The sequence below is a fragment of the Vombatus ursinus genome, unplaced genomic scaffold, assembly GCF_900497805.2.
Source record: "Vombatus ursinus unplaced genomic scaffold, bare-nosed wombat genome assembly UNPS02005459.1, whole genome shotgun sequence".
In the NCBI taxonomy this organism is placed as follows: domain Eukaryota; kingdom Metazoa; phylum Chordata; class Mammalia; order Diprotodontia; family Vombatidae; genus Vombatus; species Vombatus ursinus.
The window spans coordinates 5,768,667-5,787,254 of record NW_020945237.1 but is presented as its reverse complement, the minus strand read 5'-3'; the positions used below and the strand labels follow the sequence as shown (position 1 = coordinate 5,787,254).

At 37.8% G+C, this 18,588-nt stretch overlaps 1 protein-coding gene across 7 annotated transcripts in view; it reads left to right on the top strand.

The window, feature by feature from the left end:
- The window catches only part of ADAM22 (ADAM metallopeptidase domain 22), a 259,774-nt gene that overhangs the window by 202,130 nt on the left and 39,056 nt on the right, over positions 1 to 18,588 (top strand). For all 7 annotated transcript variants that reach the window (XM_027847939.1, XM_027847941.1, XM_027847938.1 and 4 more), the window contains exons 21-25: positions 1,397 to 1,502; positions 7,740 to 7,859; positions 10,262 to 10,430; positions 13,241 to 13,355; positions 16,851 to 16,941. In XM_027847939.1, the coding sequence (XP_027703740.1) occupies positions 1,397 to 1,502; positions 7,740 to 7,859; positions 10,262 to 10,430; positions 13,241 to 13,355; positions 16,851 to 16,941 (601 nt within the window). The remainder of the gene's footprint in view (positions 1 to 1,396; positions 1,503 to 7,739; positions 7,860 to 10,261; positions 10,431 to 13,240; positions 13,356 to 16,850; positions 16,942 to 18,588) is intronic.

Here is an 18,588-nt window from a genome sequence, read left to right as displayed (position 1 = left end):
CATAAAGTGCTTTGCAAACCTTAAAAGGCTATATGAATGCCAGTGACGATGATGATGATGATGATGATGGTGGTGGTGGTGCTGGTGATGGTAGTGGTGGTGCTAATGGAGGAAGCATGATGCGGTGGAAAGATGTGGAATTGAGGGGGGGAAGAAGGTTCAAATTCTGGCTCTAACCTTTTCCAGCTGGATTATGGGAAGCAAGTCACTTTGAGCCTCAGTTTCCTCATCTGTAAAATAGGGATAGTAGAACTGTACATGCACTAGCCTCCTCATGGAGTTGTTGGAGGAAAGCAGTTTATAAAGTATTTCTAGTTATGGCCCTATTGATGGAAGAGGTGAGAAGGCTCCAAATCACATCATCTGTGACTGAAGGAACTAGGAACCACCTTCAGCCTGGATACGAGAGATTTACCAGGGATTTGGCTGCTATGTTCAGGTTTGTGGAAGGAAGGACTAAGCATTTTGTGGTATTCCACAGGAAAGAACTAGGACCAGCGGGTAAAAACTGTGATGGAAGGTGTAAATTTCAATAAGAGGGGAAGGTGAATTTCGCAGTAATTGGAGCTGTCTGAGAATAGAGTAGGCTGTCGTGAAGTAGGAAGGTTCTGGACATGGGAGGTGTGGTCACCTGGCCTCTGCCTGAACTTCTGAGGGGTGCCACATGCTAGTGCACCAGAAGCCCTCTGAAATCACTCCCAAAACATTGATTCTAGGAATTACCTTCCCTCTTGGCATTCTAAGAATCCATTTCACACAGGAGTTTGGAATATTTTTAAAACCTAGCAAATGTGTTGAGAGTGTTCCCTTGACCAATGGATGAAGGTTTTGCTAGACTTATAAGTGTTCAAAATTATTTTGTAGTTGATTGAGACATTTAATTTTCATGTTTCAGAAAGGTTTATTTCCCGCATTCTGAGATAATTTTTTGTCCTTAGCAAATTTGAAGTTATAAAGATTCAAATTTTGTGGGTACATCTTCCAAACATTTTTTCATCATGACTGACTTCCTTTCTCTCAACTTCTCTGGGACCTACTACTTAGTTAGAATCATTACTTTCTTCAGAGTTTGAGGATTTAATTAAAAAAAAAAAGACCCAAAACATGAAATTCACTTTGGGATCTTTGCCAGGCAAGACATCTGTCTTAGGTCTGTGTTTATTTTACTTTGCCAAATTTCAAACTGAGATCCATGAACCATAATCTTCACTTGAAAACATACATTAGCCGCAAGTGATGTCCAAGTTAAAAAGTCGTGCTATGTTTGTCAAGAACCTTTTGAATGAGTGGCCTAACAATTGGTCTAATTCTGTAGCTCCCCATTTCTTTTTGTGCCAGAGCTTGAGAAATTTGTACCTGCCCTGGTTTGCTAAAAAAGACCACTTCTCTCTTTCAGAAGTGACTGCTTCTGATAAATACTGCTATGAAAAACTGAATATTGAAGGGACCGAGAAAGGTAATTGTGGGAGAGACAAAGACACTTGGATTCAGTGCAACAAACAGTAAGTTGGGGAAGTAGTTTGGGAATTTATTACCCAGTTTCTAGCTTTATACTTTGGAGGAACAGAATCTTGCTACTTCACTTTTTTTTTTTTTTTTTTTTGGCTTCTGGACTTTCCCTGGAACCACAGAGAGTAATATAGAGGAAATCTAAATTTATTTGAGTATTGAGCATTCCTATATAGGGAATGGGCTTGTGCATGCATAGCTTGAGTCCCCTCTTAGCATCTAAACACAGGAGATTGTATTCATTAAACGATATTCCACTCTCCTCCCTTGCCCATGATACTCATTGATGAGGCTCCTGCCCTACTAAAATGTCCCTCAGTTATCAGCACCAGGTGGAAGTAGCTAGGTGACGCCCTGGATAGAGTGATGGCTTGGAATCACAAGACCTGAGTTCAAATCTAGCCTCAGATATTTGTTAGCTGTGTGACTCTGGGAAAGTCACTTAACCTCTGTTTGCCTTAGTTTCCCCAATTGTAAAATGGGGCTAATAATGGCACCTATCTCACAGGGTTGTTGTGAGGATCAAATGATATGATATTTGTAAAGTGCTTAGCACAGAGCCTGACACATAGTAAGTGCTTAATAAATACTTATTCCCTTCCTCCCCTCCTACTTTAGTTGTTGTTTACATTATTCAGTAATTTATATGCATCAGCATAACCTTGATCCCTCTTCAGTTTATCCTGGGTCTTGCTGCCTTTTATTTCTTGACTGTAGCTATAATTCATTTATTATTTTCTTTTTTCTCTTTCACATCTAGTCTGCCCCATTTCCAAGATAATCAGCCATCAATCTTTAGAATGCAGTCATCATAACTAGCATAATAATCACTAGGTTTTATATAACACTTTAAAGTTCACAAAAGGGGCAGCTAGGTGGCGCAGTGGATAGAGCACTGGCCCTGGATTCAGGAGGACCTGAGTTCAAATCTGACCTCAGATACATAACCCTTACTAGCTGTTTGACCCCAGGTAAGTCACTTAACCCCATTGCCTAGCCAAAAAAAAAGAAAGTTCACAAAACATCTTACAAATATCTCCTTTTATCCTCACAACAATCGCAGGAAGTAGGTGCCATTATTATCCCCATTTTGCAGATGAGGAAACTGAAGTTGACAGAAGTTAAATGATTTGTTTAGGGTCATACAGATGGAAAGCATCTGAGCGGGGATTAGAGCTCAGGTCTTCCTGTCTTCAGGTCTAGTGGTCTGTTCACTGTATTAACTAACTGCCTTTCTCCGAATAAGATGAGTTAGGGAGGGAATAGAAGAAATTTTCACAACTCCTTTAAAACAACAGTATATGCTCAGATCTTGTGTCTTTGGCCATATAATTTCAGTCTTAACCTCTCTCCTAGATTCTAGTCTCATATTTCAGCGATCTGCTGGGAATTCTCCCTTGAATATCCTGAAAACTCAACATGTCTCACACTTTGACTGAACTCATCACCATCCTACTCATAATTAACTCCTTCATATTCCCAATTACTCAGAATCATCTTTAACTCTTTTCTCTTTTTTTCCTTCCTCAACAGAGTTCTGTTGACTCTTCCTTATTAATTTTTTTCATATCTGTCCCTTCCTATCATTTTTCTTTTCTCTATTTCTTAAAAATGTTTTTACTGAAACATTTTGTTTTGACATTCAGTAACACTCATACTCCTGACAAAGTACATTCCCCAAATACAGTTGAGTAAAACTGCCTAATAGAATCATTGAAACTAATGGTGCATTTCACTGTCTATTTTTATGGTTTACTGATCATTAACATAAAGGAAGTACAAGTGAACTTTAACTACTTAGCAACAAAATCCATTGTCTTTATTTTGAATTTGGCTAACTTTCATTTTCAGTTACTTTCTTATAGTCATTGGGTGTCATTTTCCTTTGGCATTATTTCCTTCCTTCTGCATCACATAAGTCTTTTCATGATTCTGTGAAATCTTCATTTCCATTGTTATTTCATGTTTCTTTTGTTCATTGAATTTGGCATTTCAAAGACCCTGTTAATCTCTGATTTTCTTTGAAGGAACATTTGAAAACATGTTCTGCTATTAAAGGTCCATTTTCTTTCATGTAGAAATATACTCAGCTTTGTAGGATATGTTATTTTAGAATGCAGACTGATTTCTTTTTATGTTAATTATATCATATTTCTAGCTTTTTCTTTCATTTTTTGTTAATAGTGAGTAGTCCTGCATAATTTGAACTACTGTTCTTGATATGTAAATTGGTATTTCTTGCATACTTAAAAATGAATCTAGATTTTTGGAAACTACATTTTTATGTAAATTAAAATTGATATTCCTCTCTAATAAGGTCCTATTGATTCTCTTGACCTGAATTTTGCCTTCTGTTTCTAATACTTGTAGGCGATCTGGTATATGATTTCCTGAAAATTACATTTATGCTCTTTGATTCTGGGCAACCAACAATTCTCAATTTTCTCTCAGATTTGTCTTCTACTTCTTCCATTGCTATAATTTATAGAGGCTTCATGTGTTCTGATTTTGCTTAGCTATCTATTACTTCATCTCTTTATTTTTGTTATCTTGATGCCATTTTTACAGAATACTGCTTTATTAATATCTTTTGCCTTCTGCTCTAAACTGTCAGTTCTGATTTTTCAAATTTTAAGAGCTCTAATATTTCTCCTTATCTTTTCCTTTAATTATTGTATTATGCTTCCATTCTACTTTAAGGGTTCTTGCAATTTAAAATAAATTTTTTCTTTTATATACATTTATAATCTGCACTTTCACCCCTCAATTGAACACAAAAAACCTGGAAAATAATACTTCAGATTCTTGTGATTATTCTATTTGCATTTCTAAAAGTATAGTTGTTGTTTCAGAATTCTTTCTTTCTTCCAGAGATTTCTACTCACTTTACTATATGTGTAGACTTTATTATGTATTTATTCAGGCCTCTTTGTTGTTTACCCAGTTCTTCTGTCTCCTGGCTTTTTTTTTTAGATTTTCCTTATTTGTCCCTTCCATTCCCTTCTTTTTGTTATTATTATTTGTTCGCTTTCTTTGGCAGATTTCTTGCTGTTATGGCATGAAGGGAAACTGAGGTTGAAGCTGACTCTTCCTTTACTCATCTTACTAAAAGGGCCTGTTCTGTATGTTCTTGAGGAGAGACCTTTCCTTTCTATTGATCCTGCCTCTATCCTAGTTCAGGCTTTTATCTTGTCTTGTTTGGGTTATTGCATAAGGCTCATAATTAACCTCCTTGTACTTTCTCCCCCTACCAAAAAATAATTATTCAGTATACTAGAGGTGTCATACGCATGGCCTGCAAAAACTTCCAAGTGTGATCAGAATGAGATTAAAATGTAACTGGGAAATGTTTAACAAAATAAGTAAAAATACAATATGACGTAGATAATGCTGATTTGTGCTTTTCTAAGTCAATATGCAGTCTTGGGGCTCCCTATTTGAATTTGACTTCACCAGTTTATACTTTATATGATTTACTCTGCCTAAATCACTACTTGAATTGTGTTGTTCTCCTGTCTGAAAGCCTCATTAGGTCCCCATTGCTTACCAAATAGAGAGCAAATGTCTGCATCTGGCATCTTCCATAATCTTTAGGCTTCCTCCACTCAGCTAGACTCCATATGAACTGGATTTCTTGTATTTCTGAACATGCTTCAAGCATCTCTGGAGAACATGAGGAGAGCATGTGTGCAATTTTCTTCTCTCTTATCCCCTCTTCCATCTACTTATTAAAATCCTTCTCATCCATCAAGGCTCAACTCAAATTCTACCTTCTCTGTGAAGCCTTCCAAGACTGTTCTAGTCAAAAGTAATTTCCCACTGTTCTGAGATACTCCCTATACCTCTTTTGGTAACTGCCACATATTACCTTGTGCTACAGCGGAGAGAGCCTGGAGTCAGGAAGACCTGAGTTCAAATCCTGCCTCAGACACTTACTAGCTGTGTGATCCTGGGCAAGTCACTTAACCCTGCTTGCCTCAGTTTCCTCATCTGTAAAATGAGTTGGAGAAGGAAATGGCAAACCACTCCAGTATCTTTGCCAAGAAAATCCTAAATGGGTTCAGGAAGAGTCAGACGCAATTGAAACAACGAACAACAATAACAAAAACCTTATGTTATAGTTGTATATACATATGTCTAATCTCCCTTTCTTGTAGGCTCTAAATTACTTAAAGGTAGGCACTCTCTCTAGTCCATTAATAATGCATTGTATCAGCTCTTTGCGGTGGCAAGGAATTGGAAGCTGGGAGGATGCCCATCAATTGGGAAAAGGCTGAAAAGTCATAGTATATGACTGTGATGGAATATTGTAAGAAATGGTGAGGGGGTGTTATTGGTGAAATCTGGGAAGGTGTATGAACTAATGCAGAGTGAAGTGAGTGAAACCAGGAGAACAATTTATACAATGACTACTATATTGTGAAGACAAATAACTTTGAAAGATTTAGGAACCCTATCAATATAATGAGCAAGCCCAGGGAACTCATGATGAAATATGCTACCCACCTCCAGATAGAGAGATGATGAATTCAGAATACGGATTGAGATGTTTTTGTTTTTGTTTGGTCAAAGTCAATGGAAATATTTTCCTTGACTATAAAGTTTGTAACAGGGGATTTGTTTTTCTTGCCTTCTCAGCGTGAGTGGGAGTGGGGAAAGAAGAGAAAAATGTCAGATCTCCATGGACATAAAATAAAATTTAATTTAACATCAGACACAATCCCTTGACTATAAAAGATATTTGATATTTATTGAATGAAGGGATAATTTTTTGTGGAGGGTTGAAGGTTAAAGATTTCCATCAGTGTCAAAGGGACCTCTATGTTTTGCATAAATAGAAAGAAAATAAGGCTGAGTAAATAGAGTTTTTAGGATTTTTTTTTGCTTGATGGTATCTGTCTTCGTATTTTATTCCATATAATGAAGTCTGATTTTTTCACATTCAAGCTTGCTGTTTTATTCACCAATCTTCTGAATAATTATTAATGTCAAAATCTGTCATTGCTATGTTATCAACAGGATTAAAACTGAAAATTCATTAAGCATACAGAACATTTTAGACGGTATTTCCAACAGAGCAGAACAGTGAAAGTTTTCTTTTTTAAATATAAGAATACAATGTTATAATGAAAACAGAAAGTCAGAAGTAATTAGTAAAGGAAACTAAATAAGTAACAGCATAGTTATGTGGGAGTGAATAAAAGAAAATTATGTATAAGCTGCTGTTTAAAATAGGGGACAGCTAAGTGGTGTAGTAGATAGAGTGCTGGGCCTGGAGTCAGAAAGACCTGAGTTCAAATCCAGCCTCAGATACTTACTACCTGTGTGACCCTGGACAAGTCACTTACCCCTGTTTACCTCAGTTTTCTCATCTGTAAAATGAGCTAGAGGGGCAGCTAGGTGGCACAGTGAATAGAGCATTGGCCCTGGATTCAGGAGGACCTGAGTTCAAATGTGGCCTCAGACACATGACACTTACTAGCTGTGTGACCCTGGGCAAGTCACTTAACCCCATTGCCTAGCCAAAAAAAAAAAAAAAATGAGCTGGTATCTAGTATCTTTGCCAAGAAAACTCCAGATGGGGTCAAAAAGAGTCGGACATGACTGAAAAAGACTGAACAACAAACAAAGCTCTTTAATACTCAGATTGGAAGGTAACATAAAATTGTTCATTGTGAAAGAGGACTCTTCCTAAGGTCTTTGCTAAAAAGGAACTGGTTACATTGAAAAGTTCACGTGGATGGAAATTTTGTGGCTAAGCAGTATTATGTAAAGGATAACTTAATTTGGTCATACTTAATTTGATTGAACAGTTCAGTGAAGTAAGTGCATAGGGCAACGACTTGAAAGCTTGCTAGTTGTGTTTGACCTCTGGCCTAGAACACTCAGAGGTAAGCGATGGTCCTGGGTCACATGGCCAGTATGTGGCAGGGCAGTATTTGAACCCAGGTCTTCTTGTCACTGAGGCCATATCCAGTATACGACACTGCCTTTTGTTAAAAGAAATAGAGTTATTCTGGCCTGGTTTATTTTGTTAGTATTTGAATGAATTCCATAGTTAAACAAAAGCAAGCACTACAGTATCATAACATCTTTCCTCTTTAGTGGAATGCTCCGTGTAAGTGATCAGCCATCCCTTTTAATAATTATATCCATGCTTCTCAGGTAGGAATAACCTTTCCAACCACTTTGTATATGAAGTAAGCAATTTGTGCCCTCTGTTGATTTAGGGATGTACTTTGTGGTTACCTCCTATGTACCAACATCGGTAACATTCCAAGGCTTGGCGAGCTAGATGGGGAAATCACATCCTCTCTAGTTGTGCAGCAGGGAAGGACATTAAACTGCAGGTAAGTACAACGATTACCACCTTATTGTAAAGCAAAGCATGTGATACATCTTCCCTCCCACCCAGAACCTTGGAATCACCACTGTCTTCAATAATTTAAATGATTGGCTATTTGATTAGTGTGGGTACCTCTTCAGCCAGTGCAGATCACAACCCTTCCATGACTGAGGAGGTGAGTTCATAAATTACTATGGCCAAAACCTTCATCAGCTGATAGCCTCCCCGAGGGTAATGACGCTGCCCACTCAGGCCAGTCCTCAGATGACAGCTCATTGGTAGCCTTGAACTTAAAACATTCTTGAAGGTTTCCAAGCTGGATTCCTCCTCCTTGAAAATCTTTGAGCAGAAACTGGAGAGTCAGTTGTTGGGCATGTTATAGTCAGAATTCCCTTTTTCTGTGGGTTGGATAAGATGGTCAGCTCTCCAATTCTGTGATTACCGGGGTGGTAGCATCTGCCAGAACTTGTGCTCAGCTGCGATGACCTTTAACATGGGTCACCTCCATTGCATGATGAGACAATGGAATTGGGCTTTAGTGGAGAAAATGAATTATTTATTAAAAATAAAACCACAAAAACCTTGTTCAAGGGGCCATTGCTCAAATCCAAATAGAGTAGGAGAAAAGGCATTGGTTGAGTCACAGTAGGAAAAAAACAAAAAACAAACCAACAACCACTTTCTGGAGTCAGAAGACCTGAATTCAAATCTTGCCTCTGATACTACCTGTGTGACCTTGGGAAAATCATTTAAACTTCCTGGGCCTAAGTTTCCCCAATATATGAAGAGAGTGGACTAAATGGCTTCTGTTGCCTTTTCCAGCTCTCTCTCTATATGATTCTATGAAAAAAGAAAAGAATCATAAGATGATAGATTTAGAGTGAGAGGAGACCTTTGAGGTCATCTAGTCCAACATCCTCATTTAAACAAACGGAGAAAATGAGGCCCAGAGGGGGACAAAATTGGGATTTGAATTCAGGTCCATTGATACCAAATCCTATTTCATGCTGCTTTCCCTGCCATTATGTCTGGATTTGGACAACAACTTTTGGAACTAGAATCCTGCATTGAACCCTTGTGAAATATGAAGTGGTTGTCAGCATGTGAGCCAGCATTAGGCTGACATACAAGAATAACAGTTCATCTTCTCAGGCCCAATACAATGATTAAAATATATGTTTCCATTTCTTTTCACCTCTTGCGTCTTTCAAGCTTCAAGTTTATCAGCTAGAGAGATTGCTTCTTCTTGTTCATCTTTTCATGGATGATGAATGGGGAGTTTTGAACTAATAAATCTATGAAACAATTATCATCATTTTTTGATTTCTGAATTAACAAAATGGTGGCTGTATTAAATAGCTTCCCACTCATGTCTTACTCTGATGTCTTATTGGAGTGGAGAAGAGACCTTGGTTCCTTGGAGGCTGTGCTAAACAGAGGGCTAAGATAAGCACATCCTACTTTGTTGTTGGAAGGGTTATAACGTGACCCACCAATGGATTGTAATCAAGGATGAGGCTAGCTAAATTTGGAAAGCTTCATCAACAGGTTGACTGCAACATGATGGTTTTTGCCACAGGAACTCTCAAAGATGATTTACTACTGAGGTTCTCAATCTTGTTTGCATCATGGACCCCTTTGGCAATCTGGTGAAACCTATGGACCTCTTCTGAGAACAATGTTTTTAAATGAGTAAGATGACATACATAAGGATTACGAAGAAAACCAATTCTATTAAAATACAGTTGTCAGAATATTGAGAAAACGAATTTAAGAACCCCAGGTTAAGATTTCCTCATCTACTAAGTCGTGGTTAGAATCTGTGATCATGAAGGAAGTACTCATACTGATTAAATCTTTGACCCCCTAAGTATGGAATTACATTGAATAACATTTTTATAATTATATATTTCTGTAATTGCCCCATTATAGAATATAAAATTGTGAATGCAGAAATTCTTTGAAAAAGGTAATTAAAAAAAACTTTCATCCTCATATTAGAACTGAAATGGACCTTAGCTAACCCCCTTGATTATAAGATTAGAATTTGGTGTTGAGCAGTAATTATGATTGACTTGGCCTTAGGTGACAAAAATTAACTAGAAATTTTATTTCAGTTCTTATGTCAATTGTGTCTGCATATTAGAATGCACTGTCATTGTTGATTACCCTACCAATCAGTTTAAAGATGAAGTTACTGCCATGCTTTTACATGTAAGAAGATGTACCATCATTCTTCGTTCTACTGCCTTTCTAAGGATAAACAGAATACATATGCAGTGATATTAGTCATCATTTAGTTTATAAAGGTGGTTTCAAAATCAATTAAGGAATGAATAAAAAACACACACACACAATCTGCTCCATAACATAACTAAATTTTTTTATATTGCTTACTTACTGTAGTGGTGGTCATGTTAAGCTTGAAGAAGAGATTGACCTTGGTTATGTTGAAGATGGGACACCATGTGGCCCCGAAATGATGTGCCTAGAACGGAGGTGTCTCCCTACTGCCTCTTTCAACTTCAGTACCTGCTTGAGTAAAAAAGGAAATGCCATTTGTTCAGGAAATGGGGTATGTTTGTATATTCTTTACTCTATCTTAATGTGAATTATGTATTTAATTTTTATCAGTGAAATGTATGTAAGTAACTTGAGCAAGGTTACTTAAACTCTCAGGACTCAGTTTATTAATCTATAAAACAATAGAATTGAGCTAGATTATCTTTAAGTTCCTTTGAACTCAAATTTTATGAAATATGCCTAGTTCTAAACCAGTTACTTTTCCTGATTCTATGAAATAAACTAGATGTTGAAAATATTACTAAGTAGCATATGAATATGAAATCCACATTGTGTCCTTCTACCATAACTATTGGGCAGCTAGGTGGTTTGATGGAGAGAGTGCCAGGCCTGGAGTCAGGAAGACTCATCTTCCTGAGTTCAAATCTGGTCTCAGGCACTTACTATCTATGTGACCTTGGGCAAGTCCCTTTACCCTGTTTGCCTCAGTTTCCTCATCTGTAAAATGAGCAGGAGAAGGAAATGGCAAACCATTCCAGCATCTTTGCCAAGAAAACCCCAAGTGAGGTCATGAAGAGCTGGACATGACTGAAAAGCAACAACTATAACTACTACTGTTGCTTGAAATGAGAAGGGAAAAGAAGTTAAAATCATTGTATCTAATTATAATTTCTGATTCTCCTCTCTCATTTATGTTAATGAAATCTGATTTGCTTTAACTTTGGATTTTTTTCTTTTTTAAATGAAGTAGGAGATGTAAAATTTCACAAACTAAAATGGGATTGAAAAAGATAAGCACATAACGGTTTGGGCAAATATTTTTTAATAATGAATAGAAAGGAAGGAAGCCTTTGATAAGGTTCATTTTTATTCTTACAGCCATGTAACTGAGATTCAGGTGCAGTGAAGATGGGTTTTTGCTTGATCAATTAATCATTATAGTTTCCTGGATAATTGTTCTGGAATAAGCAAACTACATATTTATTCCAGTTTCATACATTTCTATGTGTGTTTATGAGAGATGCGCAGAGAAGTGTCTTAGTGATTTATTGTCTTGGGAACCATTGCCCCTTCCAAAGGAGAGTACCAGAAATTAGCTGTAACTCTCACAGTTACTATGAGCCACCAGCACGGGAAAAGGCCTCGCTGATTCACCCCTATGAGAGCAGAGCTCCATGTCTTCCCATCTTTCCTTTTTTTTTTTAGAGGCAATTGGGGTTAAGTGACTTGCCTGGGGTCACACAGCTAGTAAGTGTCAAGTGTTTGGTCTGAGGCTGGATTTGAACTTAGGTCTTCCTGTCTTCAGGACTGGTGCTCTATCTACTACGTCACCTAGCTGCCCTTCTTCCCATCTTTCCTACAGAGCTCTTTGGGGGAAAATAACATTAAGAAGGTGAGGAGATGGAAGAGAGAGTAAGAATTGTTCAGGTCTATTCTGTCCTGATTCCAAGATAGTTATCCATGTTAATGAAGGACACAGGTGATCTAAAGCCATAGGTACTCCCCAACTACTTTATAATTTGGGTTGAGACAGAGTTGATGCTTAAGCTTAAATCTGGGTGAGTGGGAAGTGTTGGCGGTTTGCATCAAAATATTAAAACTTTAGTGAGGTGGTACAGTGGATAAAGCACTGGGGCTGGAATCAGGAAGACCTGAATTCAAACCCAGCTTCAAACACCTACTAGCTATATGACCCTGGGCAAGTCACTTAACCCTGTTTACCTCAATTTCCTCATCTGTAAAACAAACTAGAGAAAGAAATGGCAAACCACTCCAGTATCTTTGCCAATAGAACCCCAAATGGGGTCACAAACAGTCAGACATAACTGAAATGATTGAACAACAACAAATTAAAACTTATCCATCCAGATCTCTTATTTCACTACTCCCTACTCAGTGCACAGGTGTGGTGTGCTGAAACCTTAGGGAGGGATTCTGCCTACTCTGGGTGGATAAATGAGATGGGTTTGTTTCCTTTTAAATTCTAAATTTTCCATTTGGGGTTCCTTAGATATTGATGGTATGGTAAATATTAATTTTATTTTCAGATGCTTTGTGTGTTCTTGGTTCTCTTGTCTCTTGGATGCGGAAGAGGGAAGCGATAGAGGCTTTACTTGATCATAGATTTAGAGCTAAAAGGAACATCTGGTCCAACCTCTTCATTTCATAGATTAGTGACTTTCTTCAACTCACACAACTTGTCATCAGGGAGGATTCGAATTCAGGTCCTCTGCTTCCACAGTCAGTTCTCTTTCTATTTTACTTGTTTCTATCTAGTGTTAGGATTGAAGAGAAAAGGTTGAGTTTTGCTCTTGTGCCAGAAACCTTCAGATACATGTGTGAGCCACAAGCGTGACCTTCCCTCCCCACCCAATAATCTATAGCGCCAGCCTGAGTAGACCTGTCTTCTTTCTACATTGATTGTCTGGCCATATCTTAGCTCTCCTGAGTCTAGAACCCAAGACTTCCTTATCCTTTCAAGGACCGTCCTCTATGGGTTAATGGAAGATTTACATGGATACTATAGAACTGTCTGAATTTCCATGTAGATTTCCTCATTCTCTTCCTCTTGTACTGTAGCTGAAAGCAAGATTGTCATTTCATAATTTTGCTTCATTTCTTCTAGGGGTAATCATTGTGCTTTTTTTATGCCCCATTGTTTTCTGTAAGTTGATGTGAGAATGACTTGCAATCGAGGAATGAGAGAAGACTTTTTAGAGATACAATGAATGAAATGAAGGATCAGGAAAAGATATCATAAGGAAAATGAGCATAATCATTGTTAACTTTTGTTGTTCATAACATTGCATTATCATCTATTTATGTATAATTTTTATTCTCAATTCACATTTTGGTTTTCAGGTTTGCAGTAATGAAATAAAATGTGTCTGTAACAAGCATTGGATAGGTGCAGACTGTAATACTTATTTACCATACAGTGATGGCTCAAAATCTGATCTATCTGGGCCTGGCAATGGTAAGTACATACTTTAGTCTCAGTGAATTATAGTCCTCAAGAAGGAGAACAAAAATATTGCCTCAACATTGTCAACTAAATTATTATTTTTATAGTGACTTCAATTTGTATATAACTGAGGTATACCTGGCAAAACTATTAACCGTCCTCAAATGATAACTCGTTTTCAGGGTTTATTGAATTAATTTTTTTCTATAAGACTAACTTGGGATAATCCTGGCTCTTAAAATGAAATGTTCAAACATTGAATGATATGAGAATGTCATTAATTTGGATCAGTCATCTCTCCTGAAATTTCTTTATGATAAATAAATCTTTTTTGTAATAACTTAATATTCTCCAACCATCAAATTTAAATGGAAGGTTCATGATTGATTTAAAATTTTTGAGTATTTAAAAATCATCAATAAACAAAATATTTTCAAATGTAAAAAATAAGAAAAAAGCCTATGAACATGTGGACTTCTGTATACATGCACACACACATGTATTTTTGTTGCTCAGTCATTTTTGGGTCATATCCAACTGTTTGTGATCCCATTTGGGGTTTTCTTGGCAAAGATACTGGAGTGGTTTGCCATTTCCTTCTCCAGCTCTTTTTATAGATGAGGAAACTGAGGCAAATAGGGTTAAGTGATTTGTCCAGAGTCACACAGCTAATAAGTGTCTAGGCTAGATTTGAACTGGGGAAGATGAGTCTTCCTGATTCTAGGCTCAGCACTCTATCCACCAAACCACCTAGCATATATGTGTAGAAGTTTAACAAGATACTAACAAAATTACTCTGTATCCATTTCTGCAGTCCTTTTTGGTTTTTCTTTCTGTGAATTTTAAAAAATATTTTATTGTTGATCCTTTCTAAATATACATTTGTTACCAGGAAGGGCTTTTATTGGAAGAATCAGTCAATTATCTAGCATTTATTAAGTACCTACTATGTGCCAAGCATTGGAGTTACAAAAAAAAGGTGAAAAAAAAACAGTTCATGCTCTCAAAGAGCTCATAGGATAATATAGAAAAAAGTAAGTGAAAGAGTAATGATCAATACACCAAAATAAACAATATTTTTGTGAATATTTGGGGGGAAGTGTCATATCCACCCCTAGATTCTCTAACAAGAACTGTAACATTTATTTTATAGCTTTCCTATCTCACCTAAGACGGATTGTGAGGAAATGAGCTTAGTACAGGGACTGGTACATAGTAGGTGCTTTATGTATAAATGCTTGTTGACTGTGACATGAATAGGGTTTGAGGAGGAGCAGAAGAAGGCTTAATATTAGGCTGTTAAGAAAGAGAAGGAAGTTAAATGAAGCTAAGCAATGCTCACATTATTCAAAACCCTGTAGACCCTCCTTGACAGTGAATGGACCCTTCCCAAATGTGTTGGTGCCTTTTAGTACATGACTACTTCACTGTAGGAAATGATGCCCAAGGGACCAAAAAAGTTGTTTGCCTTCCAAATAATGAGAAAAGTCATGAACCTTCTAATCCCCCGCACAGCCTCTCTTTCAACCAATAAACCAAAATAAATAAACCAACAGGCAATCCTTGAGTGCCTACCATGTGTGAAGCCCTGTGGATACATATACAATCCTTACTCCCTCAGGTTAAGACTCATAGTTTATGGGTATCTAAGCCACAGGATGAAAACATAGGCTATTTACAGCAGAATTATGGAACCCACAGTAAAATTCAACAACTGAAGTTTATAGAATTAAATAGATTATAGTGCTATAAGGAAACCTGGAAGTTATTAAACTGAGGCCCAGAGAGAAGTGTTTTATGCCAGGTCACAAAGCTATTAAGTGGCAGAACGAGGGCTAGAAACCAGGCCTCTTCTCCAGCGCTCTTTCCCAGTATAATTCTATGATTACCTATCATGTACTGAGCACTTTGCTAAGTACTGTGGGATGTATCTAACAAGGGTAGTTTCTGCCCCCAAGCCTGCACTTAGACTGTCACTGTCACTGAAAAGATTTACAGTTTCTAAGAGGCAGCAATCTAAGATTATCTATAATTAGGTACAAAAATAAATAGGCAAGATGGTAAATGTGCTCAGAGTTTAGAGAAAGAGCAATACAGTGTATTGGGGAAAGGACTGGACTTGTTGAGAGAGATATGGGTTCAAAGCCTACATCTGACTCAGTTTCCTCATCTGTAAAATGGGGGTAATGATACCTGAAGTACCCATCTTGCTTGATTATTGTGATGCTTACAGGAGGTAAGGGATGTAAAATGCTTTGCAAACCTTCAAGTATGACATAAATGCTGCTTATTATTACTAGAAAAGGGAACGTTCTTCCTGGTTTTGATTTCAAATAGCTCTCTTTGCTTAGGCAGTTGCTACATTGGCATTAGGCACATAGAATCTGAATTTCTTTTTTCAACCTCCCTCTGTACAGCTAGTCCTGTCCCACCAAGCAGCGAGTGAGGGAGTAGCTTAGACCATATCTAAGACCATGTTTGGTCCTCCCCTCCCAGACTGATTCTTTTGTGAAAGCAAACCAGGCCATCTTTTCCCTCATTTCTTACCTAGCCTTTAATTATTGAATAGGCCAATGAGCCAATGCTCAGACAAGCTGTGACCTGGGAAAGACCTTAGCTTAAAAAGTCCACTGCATCCAGGACATTGCTAGTTGTTTTGACCTGTGTCTTGCCAGTGGACTTCCATGACTCCGGAGGAGAGAGTGAGGGTGATGACTTTGCACAGCCCTGCCTCACTTAAATCCAGTTCACTTGCAAGTCAAGACATCGCCCTCCTGACATCATTGGTCCTCTTTGAGAATGAAGGAGAACAATAACAACAATAACAATTTTTTCATGAGCTCTTTCATGTGGATTAACGAAGAAAAGGTGTTTCAAAGGTTGACACAGAGGATCAAAGATTTACAACTGAAAGGAGCCTTAATTAGCTCATTTAATCCAACCTTCATATTTCACAGATGAGGAAAACAAGGTACAGAGGGATTAAGAGATTTCTCCAAAGTGACATAGGTATCAGAGAAAAGATTCAAAGCCAGGTAGATTCTGGCTGATTATAATATCATTGGTTATATAATATCCACAAGAAATTAAAAAACTCAGTTTCCTCACTTAGATTTATTCTTTCTCCATATATAACAATGAACTGTGATGGATAATTCACAATGCAAGACCTAGACTAGAGGTGGGGAACCTGTGACCCAGAGGCCACATGTGGCCCTCTAGATCCTCAAGTGTGGCCCCTTAACTAAATCAAAACTTCACAGAAAAAAAGTCCTGAATAAAAGGATTTGTTCTATAAAACCTGGACTCAGTCAAAAGGCTGCACCCAGGGATTTAGAAGGCCACATGTGGCCTCAAGCCTGCAAGTTCCCCACCCCTGACTTAGCGTCTTCTCTATATTTGTGCATTGGGAATTATTCAGAATAACATTTGGAAGACAGAAGTCTTCCTTCCTAGTTAAGATATTTAAATTACATTGAATAACCTTCACTGTATTTTTTTTTACAGGTGTTGCTGGCACAAATATCATAATAGGGATAATTACTGGCACCATTTTGGTGCTGGCTCTCATATTAGGAATAGCTGCATGGGGTTACAAGTAAGTGACATTTCTTGGTTTTGTTAATGCTGTGCTATGCTTTAGAGAATACAGCTTTAAATGAACTCAAAATTTTAAGTTTAATACCATTAAGTAAGTGAATATGGCTAGTCATTCCCAACCTGGTTGGAGATGTGATATTATTTGTTTAATTTTGTGACATGTTCTTTGCACTTAAAAGGGTTTCTATGGAATTTTTAAAAAATAAGAGTGAATGCAGAGTGAATGAAAATTAACGTAAACTTTGTGGCAGAGATGACTGTAAAATGTCATGTTTCTCTTGCTTTAGGCCTATGCCTAGAATTCCAGGGAATGTGCCTATGGGATAAATTTGTTACTTACCCAACTTGTTTCTCTTAGAACACCAAAGATGGCTCAGTATTCATAAGCTCTAGAACTAGAAAGACCCTTCAAAGTCCAGAGGTGTCAAACTCACATCCAAGAGCCCATGGGAAATGTTTAACAAAATAAATAAAAATACAATACAACATAGATAATGTTAATTTGTAGTATTCTAGGTCAACATGTAGCCCACAGTTTCCATTTTGAGTTTGACACCAATGATCTAGTCCAGCCTCTTTATTTTTATATGAGGAAATAAACATGCCCAGGGAGGTAAAATTATTCATTCAAATTGGGGGGGGGGGAGTAAATATTTGAGTTAGGATTTGAACTCAGGTCCTTTCTTTTACTGACAGAAAATAGGTGTTATATCAAATATCAGCGAGGGTCCAGTGTTGCACATCCCCATTTCCCTACTTCCTCCTTAGATTTCCAAAGTCAGTTCCTGACAAGACCTTTTGCCAGTTATCCTTCTTATTCCTAGGTGCTATATAAGTCACCCTCTGCTGGTATGAGCCATTCCCACCAAGGCTACTAAGTGACTCTCTCTATCAGGGTTTTCTATCTCCCTCACTTTCCACAAGTATACAGTTTTCCCTAGATACTCTGGATATTATAGATGGTTATTATTTAATTTTTATTAATTATTAATATCAATATTATACATGGATTATTACATATGAGCTTGGGAACCTTCTTCCTGCTCTTGCCCCATTAATAAGTTTTTCAGCACTAGTTAGCTAATATTATCAAAGTGCTAAACAGAGGCTAGGGACATGCTTCCCCTTTAAAGGCTGTCCCAAGCCAGACATGTTGGGTGGCACACACCTACAATCTGTGCTGCCAGGGGGTGGTGGATCACTTGGGATTGGGAGTTTTGAGCTAGAGTAGACCCAGAGTCAATCCAGTGTCCACACTAAGTCTGGAACCAATGTGGTAGCCCCTAGGAAGAAGGAGGGGAGAACATGGCTGCCCACAGAGGGGGAAAACTGCCCAGGCTAGAATCCAAGAAGGTCAAAGCTTCCTGCTGATCAGCAGTAGAGTCAGCTGGACAGCGACTGATGCCCTTCTGACTGGGGTGGAATAGGGGGACCCAGCCTTAAAAAAACAAGACAAACACAACAAGAATAAAACCTGTCCTACTCTTGCTGTTCAATTGCTTCTAGAAGCTCAAGTTTAAGGGCAAAGATATCCAGGACACAGAGGACTACTGAGCACAGGATCAGTCAGTCAATCGATCAATAAAGAAGCATTTATTAGGCACCTAGGTGGTGCAGTGAATAGAGCGCCAGGCCTGGAGTCAAG